This window comes from Xiphophorus maculatus, chromosome 6, assembly GCF_002775205.1.
Source record: "Xiphophorus maculatus strain JP 163 A chromosome 6, X_maculatus-5.0-male, whole genome shotgun sequence".
In the NCBI taxonomy this organism is placed as follows: domain Eukaryota; kingdom Metazoa; phylum Chordata; class Actinopteri; order Cyprinodontiformes; family Poeciliidae; genus Xiphophorus; species Xiphophorus maculatus.
In genome coordinates, this window is record NC_036448.1 from 16,776,043 (window position 1) to 16,798,398 (window position 22,356).

At 37.0% G+C, this 22,356-nt stretch overlaps 1 protein-coding gene across 9 annotated transcripts in view; it reads right to left on the reverse strand.

Annotated features, from left to right (window-relative positions):
* Window positions 1-19,156: 19,156 nt before the first annotated feature.
* The window catches only part of LOC102220018 (adhesion G protein-coupled receptor L2-like), a 128,529-nt gene continuing 125,329 nt past the window's right edge, over window positions 19,157-22,356 (reverse strand). For 4 of the 9 annotated variants that reach the window (XM_023335453.1, XM_023335451.1, XM_023335452.1 and 1 more), the window contains one exon: window positions 19,157-21,259. In XM_023335453.1, the coding sequence (XP_023191221.1) occupies window positions 20,388-21,259 (872 nt within the window). In that variant the 3' untranslated portion in view covers window positions 19,157-20,387. The remainder of the gene's footprint in view (window positions 21,260-22,356) is intronic. The other 5 variants (XM_023335458.1, XM_023335454.1, XM_023335455.1 and 2 more) reach the window with 3 other exon arrangements.

Consider the following 22,356-nt stretch of genomic DNA (forward strand, 5'->3'; position numbering starts at 1 on the left):
TGTTTACTGAGAAAAACATTGACTTGTTCAATACTTATTTTCTCGGCTCTATGTTTTCATCACTGAGATGCAGAGGGGCTGGCTTTACACAATATGAAAAAGAAAGATGCATTTTAGTTGGGAATTCTATCTTCTGCAATAGTTTAGCAAACCTTTTCAGCAGTCAATCAGTGAACTCTGCGCTGTGTTTCTCCCAGTGTAAAACATAAAGAAAAATCTCATTGTTTTGTCAGTTGTTGAAAATAACGTAATTTTAATATACAGTCAGATATAGTGGTAGACACTTTTCCCAGTGTGTGCAATCAAATCTATATTTGTCTTTGTTACTTCCAGTCTGTTATTGAAGCATGGCTTTTCATGAGAGAACAAAAATGGACACTTTAATTAAAGAAAGCTGTAGGAATGAGTGAATGTCAGCCCTTTGAAAGCCCAGTTGTTCATTTGTCAAACTTTGAACCACCGCTCTCCAGACTTCAGTGTCTCCGTAGTGGGTTTTGAATGATTTTTCTTGTTGTAGCCACCGCACAAACAAAGGCACCCCAGTAGATTTATGCCTCATCCCTCTCTCTCATATTGGACTCTGAGGGCTTTAAGGCTGTAATTAAATTCCAATCCCCACTCTCACTTCTCCACCGACTGTCCCCGTCTCTGTGGGAGGCTGAGAAGCTGGGTTTTACCGCCTGTTGTGGTTTGTCTGAGAGATCCAGAGATCTCTGGAAACCCCAACCACTGCGATAGAATTCACACATGTGGTGCCGACAGAGAGAGAGGACGAGTATGCGCTTGTGCAAAAACGGAGAATTGGTGTGACATCCGGTCTGATCCAATGGTTGAAACATTTTAACATGTGAGCATTATTTTTACCCGGCCAGGATGTGTGCATTCTCATGTCAGTCAGAAGTTACATGCATGATGCTTCATGCATGCAATCTTGTTTTTGAGGTGTAAAGATGCCCGTATGAATAAGTCTAACATTGTGCCTCTTGGAGCCCCCCCCCCCCCTCTTAGACGCCCTCCCACTGCCAGAGCACAGATTGCTGGTATTAGCCCATAGCAGGGCCAACAAACTGGAATCAGCTGCAGCAGCAGGCTGTCAGTTGGGACTCCTGACAGCGATATGAGGGACTATAGACCAAGCGAGTCCAGTCCGGAGGGGACCAGCAGGAGAGGAAAGATGAGTTCTGCACCAGTGATCCAGAGTGACAGTGATGGACAGGTTCAGAGAGGAGAGTTGATGGCGAAGGTTTTTCTCCTGTCTGGACAGTGTTTGAAAAGATGGACATGACTGTCGCAAGGCTTCGAAGTCCAATAGGGCATGTGTGCCTGACTGTGTGTGTGGGGGGGAGGAAAGGGGACAGCTTGCATTTGCATGAGTGCCCCCTTTCAGGGTATTGATGTGGATGCACAGGTGTGTCAAACTGTCAAGCAGAGCAGCAAATGTGAAAGTGACACTGAGACCCTGGATCATAAACTTGCTGATGTGCAACTTTTGTTTAATTTCAGATGAGAGTGTGAGACTGAAATACAGCAAAACCTATTTTTATCTAGTTCTATTTTTTGATTCTGTCAATAATTTATTTTGTTTACTGTATTTTTAACTTGGCTTATAATGGCTGAAGCTCTTACCATTTCTGTCATCATTTTTTATTTCCAGGTTTTTTTTAAGTAATTCACCCAATTGTATTTAGGTTAGTTCCTCCTATGAACTAAGGAGGAACTAACCTTAATCATAGGAGTTAATCATAACTCCTATGATTATATGTTTATTATATTTTTATCCAAGTTTATTTAGACTAAGCAGTTCTATGTAGTTTGACTGACTGATATTAATGTTATGACTTATGGGAAAGAATAAAGTTTGAAAGAGTAAATGTGAGCACAAAAAATAGAAAAATTGAGGAAAAGTATAATTTTCATAAATATATGCGTGTTTTAGATGTTTTGCATTTTTTCCAAAAATCTTTTAAAAAATAATTTTATTAATAAACAAGTCGATTATTGTGTTAAAATATATACATATTTATTAAAATGATAAAACAGAAAAATATATCATAGAATTTTTATGCATTTTTATTTTTTTAGTTGATTTACTGTAGGTCAGTCATTTATAATATTTTCATTCAAAGATCTTTGAATGAAAACACTAATTCTTATTTGTGATAAAAAGTTTCAAAATAGCATATAATACTTTTTTAAATGCATAATTCACCACTCAATTAAATATATATATATATATATATATATATATATATATATATATATATATATATATATATATATATATATATATATATATATATATATATATATGCATTTATATTTATATAAACGCATATATAATTATATGCGTTTATATAAAAACATTTCTTTTTTTAAAACATCTTAATTGTTTGGTTGAAAGATAGACAATAGAAACAATACCCAAAACTTGTACTTAGTTGTCTATTTTAACCTCAAGACAAATTTATTAAGATAAACAACTTTTATCTATAAAAAAGGAAATGAAATAGAAGAAAATGTTGATAAAAAGACACATTAAATGTCAACAGCAAATTGTTGTTGACACAAATTGCTGAACAAAAACCCATCTACAGTTTGATAAAGGCTTATAAATAAATTTTTAGTGAATTGGAAAACATCAAAACTCTCTAACATTCTCAGCAACCCTCAGATTCTCAGAAAGGCCGTTCTGCAATAAGAACATGACTCCCAGCCACAAGTTTCAGTTTTTACTTTGGATGCTAATAAAATTTTCAGAAAACCCTAGAGCCTGGGAAGCCCAAGGTGTAGGAAACTTTCCCATTGATTCAGGACCTGGCCCAAGAATCCATGTTAACAAATGTCATAGTTATACCTAGACAAAGCTAAACATTTTTCAAAACTACACAGAACTCATTATTCAAAACTCTTTGAGGCTAGACCTCAAAGAAAACTGAAAATTGGTTCTAGCCAGAAAATGCCAGATCGATTTGTTTCTACTGTTTCTTTGAAGAACAAGGAGAAGGCCGAGCAAAAATCCTGTTTAATTCTTTTTAAATCAAGTTATACACTGCTCAAAAAAATAAAGGGAATACTTAAACAGGTGTTTAACACTTAAAGTGTTCCCTTTATTTTTTTGAGCAGTATATTTTGAACTAATGAAAACATTCTAGAGATTAAGCAGTGAGAAATATTTTTTAATGTTTTTCACAAGTGCTATTTATGTGATGAATATTGTGAACTCACAAATATAATATTTTGGATTTTAATATCATTTTGCCTACTTCATGTTGTCAGGCAGGTTAGTGATATCTTGGTTCTGCAAATCTGGACTTATAGGACCTGAGTGTGTGGGTGGTGAAATTGCACTCTGTTGTTCAGAAAATGTATTTAATCACAGTTAATTTATGATTTTACTCTAACACATGGCCTGGTTGAGTTGGATAGTTTTTTACCCTATATAAGCACATTAAATATATATATATATATATATATATATATATATATATATATATATATATATATATATATATATATATATATATATATATATATATATATATATATATAGTATTTAATCTAGCTGTCTTTATCTGATGTTAGTTTTTTTTTTCAGTTTTGCCCAAAAAATAAGATTAGAAAAAATCTGTAAATGGGGAAGCACTGTAAGGGGCTGATTATGGCCCCAAAAATTAAACCGGTGTGGGTCTCATTCAATGACGACCTGGAGAACTTGTGAGGTAAAAGAAAATTAAATTAACGGGAGGGACTAAGACCTGTAAGAACTACTATTAAAGACTAATAAAAGCACTTTAAATTGATTTCTAAAACACACATGATCTGAACTTTGTTTCTAGTCCTTGTCAACATTTTGTATCTGAATTTTGTAGAAACTGTAGCATAGCTGCATGTGGGGGTGTGTGTTTTTTTTTTTAGTTTTTTTTTTTTTTTAGGAATACCAGACAAGCATCATCAGAGGATTAAATTTGCCAAATTTGTTCTCCCTGCTGCTGCTGATCAACTCCGTCTTGTTAAAAACTTGAATTATTTGTCACCAAACACTCTGCTAAGCTGCTTGTGTTTCTGCGGGAGTCAGCGCTCTTTCTGACAAGCCGTTGCATCAAGAACAAACGCTCCCAAAGGCAGCAATTAATACTGAACTCATAACACGGAATGATGCCCCGGGGCACTGGATCTAATATGAACGTTGGCACCTCTTGTAGTGCATTTGCCCAATTGTCTGCTCAGATGACTCACATACTTGCGCACACCCTCTCATTAAGTTGTGTGCCTGTTTCAGTCATTCATACAATGTTTCTGCTCTGTCCTCTATTCTGCAAGCTGATGTGCCAGAGACAGACTATGCGTTCTTCATACCCAAGGACGACAAATAGAAATCATATTTTTCCCCAAAGTGCACAGATTATTTAACACACACAATGGTGCACTTGAAGGATCCAGCTGGGCTAGACGTTTATGTTATGATGAAATGAATCTTCCTTGACTCGGACTTCCCCTCAAGATTTGCACTTTGTTGTGAAAATATATGCTCGGTACATCCTTCTTGAAATAAACTACAGTGCAAGCCTCCCTATTTCTCCGGAATGACTTCAAGGTCTCCGCTATATCTCATCCGAATCACCTCCAAATTTGAATTATGCTCTTAAAAAAAGTACATTCTTGGCCACAAGATGTTTTTAAGATTAATATTTGATAGGCTTTATGAGAGAAATGAAAGTGAAGTGTCCACTGGCATTGTGCAATGTAGAAGACTGACATACAGCTTTTTGGAGTCTGGAGGTTTAGAGGACAGCTCCCTCTTTTTGCTGGAGGCGCTCAGGAACCGCTCTCAGGGTTTAGGCTTTAGGGCTTTGTGGGGTTGTTTAAAAATTGTTGCTGTTCACTTTTCCAGCTGCAGCCTTTTAACGATGCATTAACGACAGTGAGCCCCCCCACTAGAAATCCACCAGGGAAAGCCAAAAAATCTTGTCTGAAAATCAAGGGAGGGGGAAAAATATAATCCTCTGGCACTATGGATGTGCCCAGAGAAAAAACAGATACACTTTTAAGGCCACTTTAGATAGAAAAAAAAAAGAAAGAAAGATTATTGTGACCACAAAAGTAATATAAAACCCCATCTGAAAAGCAAAATCGCTTGCACTTAGGGCATCGGGAATATCTTTAGGTAATGTTTGGTGTTTGTTAGCAGATATAACCTTCATGAGGACAGATTTGATAGATTTACACATGCACTTGATTGTTATTAATTGCAAACAAGATGCTCTTTTAAAAACATACTCCATAGAACTGATTTATTTCTAACTACATTTTTTATCTTTGTACAAAAATTATTTCCTGACACATTGCTATACCTCATTCATTAATTTTATATTTACTTTTACACCTCTAAGCTTATTAACTCTTGCATTGTAAAAGTTTCTTTTAGTGCCACATGTTAAAAGTACAACAGCATCTGGTCACCGTAGATGCACATCACTGTTTAAATTTAATGCCTAAATAAATGTTTGTCTCTTAACTACAATAAAAATACATTACTATGCAGTTTTGATTTTAAATCAAACAAAAAAAATTCTAAAAACTAAATGACAACTACTAATCTGTACAGGAAAAGTTAATTTTTCATCTTTGAAGATGTATGAATCGCCTTTTTGTCTTTTATGCTGTAAGTGAAACACAGCAGAACAAATGTTAGCTTTTGAAGTTGTTTCAAAAGAAGACAACAAAGACTAAAGGACATTAAAGACAAACACAACATAACACAGACTAAACACTGAAACCCAAAGTGTAACAAACCTTTGAGAAGAAAAAGCATTCAGACATAAAAATGACTTTGAGCATGCCCTGAATAATTACTTGTAATCTACTCATAAAGCTAATTAAGGACTTGATCTCAAAAGTGATTTATACATAGTTAAGATAACTATGGATAAAAAGAACAGTTTATATATTAACAATAAACAATAAAAGCATGAATAAAGATATAAGTCTCTGAAACAGGATAAGTTACTGCAAACCTGCAGCTGCGTATTGCTCCCATTATAACCATTATAATATGACAGGTCTAAAAAATGTATGTTTAAGTAGAACCCTATTAGGTTTAATCCGTTGCTTTAAATTAAACTTACTCAACTTTATCACATAGAAATAGCCTTTAATATTTTTAATACAATGCATTCAGCCAAAATGGCATGGCATGGGAAAGGCATGGAAGCAAATATAAAAGCTTGTGAAAGCTTGTGAAACTGACAAGTGTCTTCAGATATATTTTCTAAGAAGTGAATTATTGTTTTTTTTTCTTTCTCTTTTTAATTACCGGTACATTTATATTTAATAAGTTATAAATCTTGCAAGCCGTAATGCAGTGAAAAAAAAGAAGCTAAATTTATGGTTGCCTGTAAAAGGAACCACACAGGATTACCAGTCAGACAGGATTTATTTTCAGGGGACATTTCAGCTGCATCTAGATCTGGGGTCCTTAACTCCAGTCCTCGAGGGACAGGGTCCTACACCTTTTAGACGTTTTGCTTGTTCAACAAAATTGAATCAAATGGCTGAATTACCTCCTCAATATGCAGTCAAGTTCTCTTGAATCCTTCTAACGACCTGATTATTTGATTCAGGTGTGTTGAAGTTCATTTTTTTAGCAATAGTACTGGTCTGTCATTGCTTCCAACAATTTTCTGTGCACTTATGTTAGTTACATTACTATAGGTTGAAGTATAAAAGAGAAAAACCTTCCTTCTTATTCCTTGGTTCCATTTTTATAAAGTAGTGCTTGTCTTGCTTGTTTTCTAATTATAATCTTAACCTTGCTTCATTTGAGGTTTTATGTTTTCAAAAGGGACAAGTAATACATGTGTTTTCTTTTTTTTTTTTTTTGAATAAAGAAGAAAAAAAAACGTCCAGGTCTCATTGGGGAATATTCTTCTTCTCAGGGGTCTTGAGTTGAGATGTTTCTCTGGTTTTAAAAACAGGATGGTAAGAAAAGGATCAGCAGAGGTCACACACAGGGCAGGAGTCTAACGGATATTTCTTTTTTTCCTCCTTGACGTATATGTTCGACTGAAATAGATGTGAGCTCTTGAAATGGAATAATTTAAAATGCAAGTCCTCAATAAAATTTATATTGGAGTAAAAAGAGTGATGTAACGGAGGAGGGAGCTCGTATTGTGTTGTACTCTCTCCATGGAGATGTTGAAAACATGTGGAAATGTCAGTTCAGAAGTTAGAAATATTCATATGATATATTTGATTTATGCTTTAAGATGTGTGCCAGGTTTAAAGACCACTTCATTAATAAGGAAGCGTGGCAAATGTGTGCTGATGCTCTAGGGATTATTCCAGCAGGCGGTGATTCTGCCATGACCCTGGTTTCATTATGTTGGATGTTTGTGGTGTTGTTCTGATTTGAATACAAAATCGTTTCTGGTCTTACTTTCAATTTACCTTGCTTTCTAGTTTCCACACACCAGGGTTCAGCTTACTAGGTGGTTAATTATCACAAGTTGCTTTTGTCATTGTGTGTTACTCACTTCTGCTGTAAATGAAAAAAAAAAAAGTTTCCCCATCATTAGTTCACATTTGCAATGATATTTTATGACTTTGCCACTGCAGTGCCTTTTGTTAACCAACTGAAAAGTTGGAAAATTTTACTGAGATAAAATAGAAAGTACTTACTGAATGCAGTTCATTGGACAATAGTTTTAAAGAGAACTGTGAAAACTCTACAGACTGAGACGGAAGAAATAAGAGCACTTCTACAGGCTGAAGAGATCTCACTAAAAAGAAAAAAAGTCACTTTCTGTTTTGGTTTTTATCAATAAAATGTTACATTTATTCTTAATTTTAAAATTTTACCTAACAGCTTTGTTATTATTGTTAAGAATTTATTTGCTTGGTTAGAAGGTGAAAAGTAGAATCTATAATAAATTATTACAGAGTTGACATTTTAAAGTGTCTTGATTCTTAAGTGGACAAATAAGTCAGCTTATGTAATTGAGAACAGTGCCTTCTGTGTGTATTTGACAGAGAATAGATCCTAACTTTAAGACTTGTAAAAAGTTTCTCTACGTTTTCAAATCTAGCATTTTCTATGACAGACAGAGGGTGAAAGCTCAAAAGGATAACCAGGGCAACTTTGCTCTATGGGCTATCTTCCTGTTATCTTCTGAAAATCTGTCTCCCTCTAAATCTTTCACACAGTCTGAAAATACTGTAGATATATTTTCTTTTAAATAGCTTTCAGCATCTCTGTGCTTCCTCTGACTTCATTTCACATATCTCACTGATGCTGAAAATCCCAACTTTGAGTCTTCTTTACCCAGCTGCAGTGTCAATAAGAAGAGTGTTGCTGTATTCGCAACACAGTTAGGCTCTTGTATGCTCTTGATTTGTTGACTGAATTCACTGACATGATGTTTTAGTACCGCTAAGACTTCATACAAGCAGTTTCCTTTCATGTATGGTAAAAGGGAGGCTAACATTTATGTTGCTTGTCAAGTTCTCTTAAATAACTCTCGACCCTGACTTGGAAAGTACAGAGCAAAGGTTTTACTGAGGTCACAAACAAAATTATGGTGATGTCGTTCTTTTTCCATACTTGTTTAACTAACTATGTATATGTATTTTTTAAAAAAACAATGCTTTCTTAGCACACATAAGTTTTCACTTCTTTTTTGTTTCTTTGTCCCTCTTTTTCCTTTCGCTTTTGTTCTTTCTTTCTTGTTTCTGTTCCTTCTTATTTCTTTGGTTCTGTATTGCCATCTTTCCTTTCATTCACTTTCTTTTGATAATCAGCAAAGGGGTCACAGAGGTAACCCATTCTTCGCCCCAGCAGTACTCCTCTGCCCCTCAGGGAAAATCGCAAGCTGGTTTCTGGGTAGAGAAAAATACAAAGTCGCTCTGTTGAGTCCTGGGTCTTCTTCTTTGCATTATTCATTTTTCCACTTAAACCTTCCACTGAGTCATTAAAATGTATTCCACTGTTTATGTCAGAGTAATTTCAAATTGAAGATATTTTTTTTACAAACATACTCGGTGATTTTACCTAGTTTTGACTTGCTTATTTACAGTAGCTTCTGATTTTTATATACAGTACATTCATTTGGAGCAACTTTAAATGCTTGGATGAAACTGAACCTTGAAACTCTATTGTAATTTGATTTTTTTTTCCTTTGTGGAAAATGTGTAACTATTAGTTCAAAATCTTAATGTATAAGATGTTTCTTTTATTCGCCTTTGTCCAGTTTTTGATCCATCTTTTAGCTTTTTTGGCAGATCCTGCCCCTCATACTGGGAAATAACTGTGTCTAATCAATGGTTAGTAGTAGGAGCATGGCTCTCATATTTTGCAGTAGAAAAGAAAAAAATTCTGTGCACATATTTGGACCCACTGTGGGATTTCCTGACATGAGATACACAGCTAAACCTTGCTTCAGGGCATATTTAATTGTTAACTGAGTTACCAAAAGGCCTTTCCTCTGAAATCTGATCTCTAAAAAATTAAGTCTCTTCTCTCTTCACTCTGCCATAAAGTTTACATTTTCAAAACGATATGTCATTCTTAACTATTTTTGTTACTCTAAAATAGTTTCCATTTATTTAGAAATATTTAATGATGGCTTGGCTTTTTCTGTCTTTAGTCCCAAACTAAATATTTTGCTGAAGTATAAACTATGTTGATGTACATGTAATACTTAGTAAAGGTCACTTCAGTTTCTTAAAAAGAAAGCATTAATAAAGCATTTCATAGCTACACACTCCATTAGGTTTCAGCAGTTCCAAAGCAGAAGCTGAACCCCCCTTTCCGAACCCGTCACTTTGATTTTCAAACCAATGGCTCAAGAAAACATTGCTTTGGGCGTCTTTTGACTGCAACTTCAAGCATGACATTGATTATCTTAGCTTCATAATTATCTCCACATGTTACTGTACCACTGTGTTTCACATTCAGATGAGGCAGACTACATCCTGGCTGGATGATTATACCAAACTGTAAGTAAATTAGCTGTGAATAACAGCCTTTTAAATAAGGGCACCCTGCAGTTTAATACTACAAATCGTCTCGGTTATCCAACAGTGAAGTTGGGGGCAACAAAAGCACAGCGCACACAGTCTGAAAGTGATTAATGCACAACTTTTGCCTCCAACTCTACAAACCAGAAGCGCCTTATTTCATGTTCTGTCGCTTATTGATTTTTTTTGTGTGTGTGTGTGATAAATTACAAATGTAAAACAAATCCAGATACACAGTGCCTTCCAAATGTGTCGACAGCAATTGAACTTTTCCACACTTTGTCACATAAACTATACATATACTTGGGCTGACCTCATATATATATATATATATATATATATATTTATATATATATATATATATGAATTCACTGGCATATATAGATCTATCTATCTATCTATCTATCTATCTATCTATCTATCTATCTATCTATCTATCTATCTATCTATCTATCTATCTATCTATCTATCTATCTATCTATCTATCTATCTATCTATCTATCTATCTATCTATCTATCTATCTATCTATCTATCTATCTATCTATCTATCTATCTATCTATCTATCTATCTATCTATCTATCTATCTATCTATCTATCTATCTATCTATGCAGCAGAAAAGATTTATGCAAAGATTTATATGCATAAATCTTTTTAAATTGATCTCAGTTGTTTTTAATTGTTTTTAAGACCCTTTTTTCTTAAGGGTCTGTCAAAAAAAAAAGAAAAAAGGGTAAAAAAAGTCTTAAAATGATGTATTATCTTTTTCCTAACATTATACACTCCTTTTGTTGATATAGCACAGAAAATCATAACTATATACATTAATAGCCTGTACTTGTACAGCACTTTATCAGGTTCAGAGGACCCCAAAGCGCATCACACTACATTCAGTCATTTTCCCATTCACACATACATTCACACACTGATGGTGGCAAGCTACAGGATTGCAGCTACAGCTGCCCTGAGGCAGTCTGACAGAGGCGAGGCTGCCATGCATCGGCGCCACCGGGCCCTCTGACCATTAAAGTTTAGGAGTGTAATGCAACAAAATGTGGAAAGGTTGAAGGGGTGTAAATACTTTTGGAAATCACAGGATTTGCCTTTATTTTCATGTGATAAATAAAAGGCTCTTTCAGATAATAAAAATGATTACATTTATTGTTGCACATGTTCTTCCCACACCTGAATTGCATTTTTTTGCCACTTTAGTTGTATGTTTTAAAAAATTACTATCATTACATTTTTGTCTCAAATGGCTAAAAAAAAAAAAAAAAAGCTGTGGGAGCAATTGCTTAAATATGGAAAAATTCCTCTGTAAAGTGTTTGACTAATAGCAGCTGTATGTTATGTTTGTGTCTCCTGGGGTTGTATTGCTATTATTTTAACAGAGACAACCCAGCAAAAACACAGGCCTCTGCGGAGTGTTTACGGTGTAATGGGTGGGACAGGCTACCTTAGCCCAGCTCTGAGGTCAGTGCTGGTGTTTCCTACGAGGTATGACAGTTTTACAGCTGCCGGGCTCAGACTCGGATAGTTTCTGACATGTTAGGCTGCTGCTCACCGTCTGTCTCACAACGCGCGGGCCCCCCCTGCACCTCCTGCTTTCTCCCCATCTGCCTTTCTGGGTCTCTGTGAGAAACAATCACTTTCTTTTATTCCTCAAAAACACTAGCGGGTAAGAAATTACATCAAGCCCTCCCAGACTGACTGCAAAAGGGCTCCTGAGCATATTTTAGTCTGACATCTAAATTTCTCACAATAGGCTTCATTCTTAAAGATGAACCAAGCCCATATTTCTTTTGAAGCAGCTCTCCGTTGGATGTGGTTTCAGATTTTTTTAGTTTTCAATCAACAGAAAGAGTTGGCAGCAGGAAATTTACTGCGTAGTAAATTACATAGTAAGTTGATCGGACAAAACGAATGTTTTAGGGAAACATTTGGTAGTTGCTTCATTGTACAAATCCTTTTTTTTTTTCAGCAAATAGTCTTTTAAAGTTTATATTGCCTTCCAAAAGTGTCGATGCTGCTTGAATTTCTTCTCATTTTTTCACATTGCAACCACATGCTTCAGTGAAATTTATTGGGATATTATGGGACTAAGTGATACAAAGTACAGGATGATATGCTATATGAAAATTCATGATGCAAGCCTTCTTATAAAATCTATTCTTTTCTGTATTTAACTCTGTTCAGCTTCTTAATAACTTCCAACCAGTTTCACTGTCACAGCATGACCACCATGCTTCAACATTGGGAGGGTGTGCTTGCAATGCTGCACTGTTTTAGGGTTACACAATCAGCATGTTTTTCCATTTATGCCAAAAAGTTCAATTTTGGTTCTTTTACAGGCTTGCTGTGTTCTCTAGATGGCTTGGGGAAAGCTAAAAACAGGACTTCCTATGACTGGTACTCTTCCATAAAACCCAGATCTGTAGAATGCACAACTAATAGTTTTCTTACCAATGCTCTTTTTAATGCTCTTGAGAAGGAGTGGAGAGAGATGTTTGCATGTGCATGGACGGAATGCAAACAGATACCAACAGATACTCATCGTTAAGATAGATTTCTCTGCACCTCCTGCAAAGTTACCATATGCTCACCACATATTTTAAATTTTGTTCTTGTAAAACATTTTGAAAACAATGAATATATGGTTTTTTTTTTTTACTTTTTGTTATAGTATCACATGGAATCCAAGTTAAAAATTCACTTTGTTAAAATTGGAAAATGTTTGAAGAGTGTGGCCCTTTTTGCAAGACGGTGTGCTCTTCTGGAGGATTTAGCAGAATTATGTCTGTTGCAAATACGAGTACCAGGCCTTTCCTGGAGCTCAAAATGCTGTCAGCCTTCTCAATGCTCTGTTGTTTGGTGAAATGATGGCAGCAGAGCAGGAGTGATTCAGATGTTCTTTATCTTCATGCTGCCGAGAGAAAGGTAGAGGAATGTAAGCTGAGGCCCTCGGGATATCTAATACTCCTCCCGCATTATGGTTTTGATAATGTAATTATGCATAGGTCCGGTACAAGCTGAAGAAAAGATCACTATCCAAGAAAGTAAACATTTTCTGCAAGGCTGCCTCATAGTTTTAATAATACTGTTATGTTTTCCAAAGCAAGACTTTGCCAGAGCAGGCTTAAAAAAAAAAAAGCTGATTCTCTAAACATAATAATCATTTCAGTAAGTTCAGGAGATTTCATGAGGAAAAAAAAAATGTTTGGGTAAATTTCAGAGCACTGCAGTGCACATACTGTACAGAGCACACACATGCAGACACAAATAAAGCACATTCTGGTCCAGCCTGTGATCTGATTTTGAATGAAGCATCTTGTTTGATGTCTTTTTGATGATGGACTTGAAATAATGTCCAAATCACCAGGGGCTGGAGCTGGAACATCAAACAGCTCCAAATGAAAACACGGTCATGTTTTCTCGAACCGGGCCTTATTTATTGCATCGTCATTTGCCCACTGCCCCATGAATGCCGGGCTTTGACTGCACCAATATAAAAGATGAGTTGATAAATGAAGCACTTTCATCTCTGGGAAACTTCTGCGAAACTTCTTCATTTGCACTGCAAACACTGCATGGCTAATATGGTGCATCATAATATCATCAGATAAGCACAGACGGTAATGTCAGCGACGCAATGAGAAGTCAGAGGTGTAAGGAGTGTCTTTGAAGAGGATGAATGACTGAAAACCGTCACAGCGGGATGAGGAGAGCCTGAGAAATGCTGATCTTTGTGTCTGGAACCTCTCTCCTATCAACACTTTACTCCCTCTGTGTTATTTGGAGAAAAGTATGGGATCATCTATACATTGTTCAATCTCAGAATCCAATGTTCTTTAAAATAATAATGTGGTGAGAAAGCTAATACAGAGCACAGGTGACTTAGTGATAATGAACCAATATATATGCATCATGCAAAACTGATCCTTGCGCTCGGAAAAGGGAGCTCAGTGCATTCATTTATCAAAATTTTGTCTTTTATAAGGCAGACAGGAGGAAACTCATCATGCACCCGAGAAAAAAAAGTTCTAGCTGTGACATCACACACGTCCTGAAGCGTTTGTCTCTCGGTGGGGCCTGTATATCTGAAGAGGAAGCTTTCACCAACGAAGCCTGTCCGTTCTTCAGTGAACTGCTAGCAGGTCATCAAGCTCTGCATTTAATTTAATTTATAACTGAAGGGAAGCCAGAAGTCTGTATGAAATACAGATGGGGTTGTTGTCTCTGGGGGATTTTTGGAGGGCTCTGTGTAAACCGAGCACTTTATATTCAGAAAACAATGCTGAGAGCCATACTGCACCCAGACTTTTGCTTTGGCCTCCACGTCAGTTTCCTGACAGCAAACTGGCAACCAACTTCCACTTAATAAACTGCACCACAAAGATCCTGAAGCAACTGCTTCAGCTTTGCAACTGGTAAATGTGTGTGTGTGGCCAACTAAGCTGGAAAATTCCTAGAAACGTACATATGAAAGACATTTCCATTTTTGCTAAATCTTTGAAATCTACCATGGGAGTTTTGCCTGATGATGCACAATAAACAGTACTCAGTGCCTCATGAAAGTATTTATGTGCCTTGAATCTATTTGACAGTTTGTCTTGTTAAAATAAGCCATTTTAGGACAGTTAATTGGTAAAGTAATGCTTTGTGGAGCCACTTCTTCCTGTAATTAAGTCCTGTGCTACGTCTCAACCAGCTTCACACATGTGACTGAAAACCTTTGTCCATTCTTCTTTGTAACACATCTTAATGTTGTTCAAACTGGGTGGAAAGTGTTAATTAACATAATTTTTCAAGTCTTGTGTTTAATTCTCAATTTCATTTAGGCTTGGATTTGAGTAGGCCATACTCGCACATGAAAATGCTTTCCATCTTAGTTTCATATTTTGGGCTGTGGTCCTGCAGGAAGTTGGACCTCTGCCCTTGTTTGAAGTCTTTTGCAACCTCTAACAGGTTTTCTTGAAATATTTTGCTGGCTGAAAATAAGCCTCCCCACAGCCTAATGCTGCCACTACCATATTGGCCTTTCTGCTGTATTTGTTGGTCTTCACAATATTGTTTGTGCACTAATGTTCTCTAACAAACCTCTAAGGCTTTCACAGAACAGCTGGATTAATACTGAAATTAGATAACACGTAGGTGAACTCTATTCACTGAGTAATCATCAGGAATTTTGACTGAATTTTATTACGAAAATTCAATAAAATATAGAGAACAGAATATGTTGTAGATGCATGCCTCACTTTTTTCGATTTTAGCTATAACTACAGTTATGCACTGCCTAGTGTTGTTCTATCCCCTAAAATGCCAGTGTATACGTTAAAGTTTGTGGTTGGAACATGACAAAGGGTGAAAAAGGTTTAGGGGTGTGAAGACTTTTGCAAGGCAATATGTTTTACAGTGAAATTTTAGAGTCAAACAGTGTGTCTAATTATAATATTACTTCCTTGTCAAAGTCAAAGAACAATCAGCTGATCTTCTGATGATCTATTAAGTTAGACTAAGAAGGTTAAACAACTTGATTTACTTGTTTGCATGGGCCGCAATGCACCCAAGCATTTCTCAATTCCTTTGGCGTGATCGTCAAATGAGAATCGCATGTGTGAATGAATCACCCTGGAACCTACAGTTCATTTTCTCGCCACACTTCACCCTGAATGTACAAATATCCCAGTGATGGATTGCAAAACAGTATCTGTTTGTCATTATGGATTAAACTCCTCCATAATGATAACCTCATATACATCCCTAGCAGCATTTCTGATGCAAAAATGCTCACATGCAACCTATTTGAGCCAAATGCCACCACTTTCAGACGCAAAATGCTGGCTTTTGATCACGGCCTGTGGGGAGAAATTATTCCAAGCGCATACTACACATTTTTTCTCGGGCAACTGATACACAGTTTGTGCCAGTAAGTACTTGGACGTACAAAGGACCAAAGAGATGAAGCATATATTATAAGGTTTTACAGTTGGATAGTCTGAAAAGTGCCTTTTTTATTTGGGTTGGTCATTCAAGATATAAGCAGCAGTGGGACAATCAAAAAGCAGTAAAATTTGTTCAACTTTACTACATATGTCCTTTATTAGCTTACTTGTCTCAGATATGAAAAGTTCAAAATGATTGGTTTTGCCAGCCATACTTAGGGTGGGGTTAGGGTTGACTGTACCTTAATGCTTTAATGCTTTATTGTTCCAACTTAAAAAGCCTTCTTTTATTTATGCAAAGTACACCCAGAGGGTAGAAATCCAAAAAAAGTAGACCTTAAATAATAAGAGTTCCACTATCCAGACATTACACCATCATGTGAGGTGCCATAGCAGATGGAACAAAATATCAGTCAAAATGAGAACTCCTTCACCTTAAGAATCACATGTGGGTTTAAAGAGCCGTAGCTCTAGCAGATCCTCAAGATCCACAATACTAAAAAATGACACTTATCAAGTCCCACTGATATGGCCAGGAGTGCGATGATTGCTGCTGCCAGTATTTCTGTGTCCAACCCACCTTCTGTGACAGCTGAGAAAGACCTCAGGTTTTTGCAACTGTTAACTGCAAAAAGATGGAATAGAAAGCTAATGGATGAATGGAAATTTTAATATTCGCTAAAAGACCCCCCGGCGCTTCAAAGGATGCATCTTCTTCTGATATTTTAGATGTTCGTCAATCTGTCAGTGTCACCAAGCATCACTCAGCACCGTTCAACATCAGCTTTCTCTGAACTCAAACTTCAAGAAAGAATCTAATTGGATGCCAAGTTTGGCCTCGAAGCAATTTTTTCAAACTAAATTTAACTGGATTTGCATTTTATGTGTTGTTTCTCTTTAATATAAATAAACATGAATATTTTAAATATTTGTGGGGAATTTTATAAATGGAAAGATTCCACACTTACATATAAACAAAACGTGATTCTGAAATGTTTTATAATACGGTGCCTTGCAAAAATTATTTACATTTCCTGAATCTCCACATTTAGTCATGCTACGACAAACATGAATAGATGATACAAAAGGTTATGATTGTGACAGGGTTATGCTAAGGAGAATGTTTTCTTTAGCAGGGAAAGGGAAGCTAGTCAGAGTTAATATGAATATGGATGGAGCTAAATGCAGGGCAGCCAGGTCAGAGGCTGCAAAAGACTAGAGACAGGGGCAGATGTTCACCTTCTACCAGGACAAAACAAAACACACAACAAGAGCTACAGCGAGACAGTTGGACCATTGCAGAGTGGACTGGCTAAAGTTCAGATCTTAGTCCGATTGATGTTCTGTGGGGAGACTTGGAAACTGATCAGAATGGGCAGAAATTTTAGCATCCAGATGTACATAATTGTACATCTGGATACACTGCAAGACTGCAAGTTAAAAAGACTTGCAGCTGTAATTGCAACAAAATATGGCTCTATGTAACAAATCTAGAAGGGCCTGTATACTGACATGCCATACATTTCAGATTTTTATTTGGGAGGAAAGAATTTCAATGTAGAAATATGTTTCCACTGAAGTGGAAGTCTTCAAACAAAGAAGTCTTCAAACTTCTTTGTGTTGGTCTGTCACATAAACCACCAATTAAACGCATCATAAGTTGTGTTTGTAACATGAATGAAATGAACCAAAAGTTAGAGGAGTCTGTCTTTTTTTTTTCTTAAAAAAAAAAAAAAAATCTCGTGGAAAACTTATAATAAATTTACAATGTAAAATTCCTGACTTTATAACCGACTGGAAAAAAAAGTGGTTTCACATGAATGAAAGCAACCAGATTTACAGTCTCGCATTAACAATAAGAATAACTTTGTTTTGCAAAACAAACATTGATTTTGAGGAATCTTGCATAATAATAAGAGCAGTCCAAAACTGCTCTTTCTATCAAAACATTTTGATAGTTTCTCACATAAGATCACTTGATTTATGGGCATAAAGTTGCACAAATATAAGCTCTTTTTTTTTTTTTTACAAATATATTTACAGGTGCATCTGAATAAACTATCAAACTTTTTTAGAAATCAATTAAAAAAGTGAGACTCGTTATCTATGAATTCTAACAGAATGATATTTTAAGGCTTCATTTTTAGCAAATTATGATTCTTATGGCTTGCATACAATGAAGCCTTAAATTTGAAAATTAAATTGAGATCAATAAATTGTAAAAAAAAAATTGAATACAGAAATGTCTAATGAAATGATGCCTAATAAAACTATGTCAAGATATAAACCTCTTCTACTTGTGTCAGGAAAAGAAGTCTGTGTACAACAAGCTTCTTTAGATGTTTCTTTCACCTTCTAACATTTTTTTTTATAAAAGTCTTCTCATGATTGTGCATGCCACAACATGGCAAAAACATGATACTTATGTATCAAATATTATTTTTGTTTCATATAATAAAGACTTAAAATGTGTATAACGTATCTACAAGTTTCACTATTTAACTGAATTAGTGAAAAAGCAACTTTTCACTGATATCCTGATTCTTTGAGATGCACATGTACATTCATCAAACCCTAAAAACAACAAAACTCACAATTCCACAATTTTTCAGAAAATTTTTGCCCTCATATTTTAGAAAAAGAATAGCATAAATGGGCCTATATATTCCATTACCATATGTTTCCTTCTTATTCACTCCATTAGTCCAGCATTATAAACCTGGGTATCTGTTAACTCCTAAATACTGCACAGTTTATTGCATGCTGTAAAGAAAAATCAAGACGCCATGTGCAACTCGTCAGCTGCCATTTCTAAAAAAATCATTTCCACCACAGGGGAGAGGATACAAATACACCGCTGTTACTGGACATAAAACGGACAGACTTTACAGACGGACAACAGATGTCTCATACAGAAGAGAGGGAAAGCACAGAGGAAATGAGACAGAATGGGAACAGGGAGAAACTGTTGCCGTGAGAACTGCATGGGCTCTTTTTTTTTTGTTTGTGTTTTGCATTGAAAGGTCAATTCTGATGAAATGCTGTCCCCTGATAGATGGTAATATTTACAAAGCTGAACACAAGTGGATTTAATGCACATATTCATTTGTAGAGACCAGTTACATATTTGCATGAAGAGAGAGCATTTTTGTAACCATAGAAATAAATGGAAAAAAGATAAGAAAGAGCAGCCAGATTTCTGCGAACGAGAAAAAGTTTCACATTTATTTAATATCAAACAGGAGTTGAATTAAATACCAGTTGATGATGAGCTCTTACAAAAGAAATAAAATTAACCTAATCAGTGCGGCAATGTCTTTTCACACTTCTCTAACCATGATTTTTTTTTTTATTACTTAATAAATTAATTAGTGTCAAAGGATGTAAAATTTTTTCCAAAAGAATAAAAAAATAAAACCTGCAAAATCTGCAAACGCATGGAAGGAAAGGAGTCAAAACTGAAAGTTTCTTTCAGGTCAAATAAATTACACGGGGATCCAATTCGTTCTAATGTTAAGTCTTTGCATGGCCCGGTGTCAACAAATATACTACTGGCGAAAAACTCATCATTCATAAAAGCAAAAAACATTTCACAAGCAGAGATGTGAACATGGTTTCATATGGACTGATGTCTCAAAACTTCTTTTTTCCCCATTTTTTTTATATTCAAACATTCTACAACAAGTCAAGTGTGAGAGGAAAAAAAAGCACATTTCCAACAGTTTGATTAACCTTGTCTGAAGTATTTTAACATTGAAAGGGCATAACTACTGAATTCTTGCCGTTTCTTTTTTCTTTATCTTTTTTCAGTTTGTCTTTTTGTTTTTACTTTTTACACTAGTGGTACAGCAAAATATATATTTTTTTCAGCTGTTACATGTACAACAGTTAATTGTGCAATAGAGAAAAATATAAGGCCTGAGTCTGAATTAGTGGTTTCTTAACTTTACAGTCCTGACGGTGTAAGTGGAGCCTCACTAGTTCTTGTTCTGCACTTCTTGACTTAAAAAGGACCCTGGTTCCGTAAAGTCCCCCAGGAATATGCCAAGAGCTTCATGGTTCTTTGCTTGGAGGTTTAAGTTTTTTTTTAATCCCTTACTCTTCGATTTTTCTCTCAGTACGACAGAAACACCAGACTTATCTTTGAAACTGCGGCCTCTGTGTTATCCTCTGCACCTCATTAGTCCAGCAGCAGAGCAGCCGCAGCACCACATTTGTCTGGCCTCAGTTGGGTGTGTCTTGTGTGTAAATGAGATCTCTGTGCAAAAAAAAAAGTCTTTCATTCCTATTCCCAATCCAAGTACTTTTCACTTCCTGTCCGAACAGGAAGGGCATGTGCGGAGCCAGGCCCACTAGGCTCTCTTGACATCACCAGAAAGTACCCAGCTGTTCAAACCTGTGCAACAGAGGTGCCCAACCCTGCACCCCGTCTCAGAGGCTGGTGATCAGTTGCATTTGTCCATCGCTTGGGGCGTCTCCGTCCTGCTCACAGTCCTCAGTGCTGGGAGAGATGATGCACCCATCGCTGGTGCCTCGGTTTATGTGGTAGTAGGACAGCGGCTGCGGAGCGTCGCCAAGCTCAGGCATGCTCTTGTGATACGCATCCTCGCCTTCGCTGTGAGGTGAGGGAGAGAGTTCCTCCTCTTCCTCCCCCTCCTCCGGCGGGTACGGCGAAGCTGACGGTGACGGAGAGTCTCTCAGATTTGGCATGCTGGTATACAGAGAGTCTCTATTGTTGCTGGGTGACTGGGAGCCCATGTCCTCCACTGCGGTAACAGTCTCGGAGCCATGGCCGTTGTGGCCCTCCAGGCGCCTGGGAGCCTTCTGGGCGCTGTAGAGTAGAGAGTGAGTCCTTTGGGGAAGGAGGGGGGCCTCCAGCACCTCCTTGTGGTGGGGGTTCAGGAGCAGCTCCAGGGTGGTGTGGCCTCCTCTTCCACCACCTCTCTGCGGGGATGAGGCCTCCGTGTGGTCTGCCACGATGGCATCATCCTCGCTCCCGCTCCCACCCCCTCCTTGATCCACAGTCACCCTGGTGTGGGGAGGCGGCGCGCGGTCCCTCTCTCTTGGGGTGCTGCGAGCCTTAGGGGCCCCGCGGGGCCTGAGGTTGTTGTGGACAATCTCGGATATGATCATTTTCTCAAATGCGGCGTCATCCAGGTTGAGGCCCCCCAGGTCACCAGGGGCTCGAACACCCACGGCTTCGTAGTCATCGTCGCGCAGGGAGTAGCTGTTGTTGAAATTGCCGTTGAGGGGGAGGGTGTCCATGGCGCTGATGTCCCTGCTGTTGCTGAGAGAGTGCTGTCCTAGAACGAAAGGCGGAAAAGCAGGTAAGATATAATTTCATTTATGTCAAGAAAGAAAACCACCACACCATTCACATACGAAGGGTCTTGCAAATGTATTCATAGCCCCTGAACTTGTTTGCATGTTGTTGTGTAGAGGCACAATTAATCAGTCTTTTGGCATTTTATGTGATAGACCAACACAATGTGGAGAATTGAAGCTGCAAGGCTTTGTCTTTATCCAGTTTGGCAAATCTAGATGAAAATTTTTGCCTATTTCTTCATGTGAAATATCAGACCATCTATTTTCATGTCTTTTCACAGGTTCCTAATTGGATTTAGATCTGGACTTTACTGCACAAATACGCCACAGCATGATGTTGCCACCACCGTGTTTCACTAACGTAATAGTGTATTCAGAGAGCTGTGCAACATTAGCGTTCTGTTATGCATGTACTGTAGGTCGTAATGTTAAATTTTGATCCCTGCTGACCAGAGCATATTTGCTCCCCCACCCCCCTAAGGGTCAGGATGCACAAATAATATTTTTCCTGCTCACATATTTTCCACCAGAGCTGTTGATCTCTGCAGCTTCTCCACGGTTACCACTGGCCTCTGGGTTGCTTCTCTGATTAATGCTCTCCTTGCCTTGCCTGTCAGTTTAGATCGACAGCTATGTCCAGGTGTGTTTGCAGTAGAGTCATACTCTCTATTTTCAGATGATGGATTGAACAGAGCGCCATGAGACGTTCGCAGCTTGAGATAGTGTTCTATAACCCAACTCTGCTTTAAAATTCGCTTTAATTTTATTCCTGACCTTTCTGATGTGTTCCTTCGTATCTATAACTTATACTTATAGATAAGTTATAAGCAATTGTTTACACTGGATTTTATTAAGTAACATCAAAGTAAAGGTAAAAGTAAAAATGTGCTACTTAGTTAAAAAGCTGTTTAATTTTCTTCAGCTTCACAGTTATGAGCTACTTTGTGTTGGTCTAGCATATAAAATCCCAACCTGCATTGGAATTTATAATTAGGACATGACAAAAATTTTAAAAGTTCAAGAGGTGTTAATATTTTTGCAAAGCACTTCAGCTGATACTGCTCAGGACACTTTA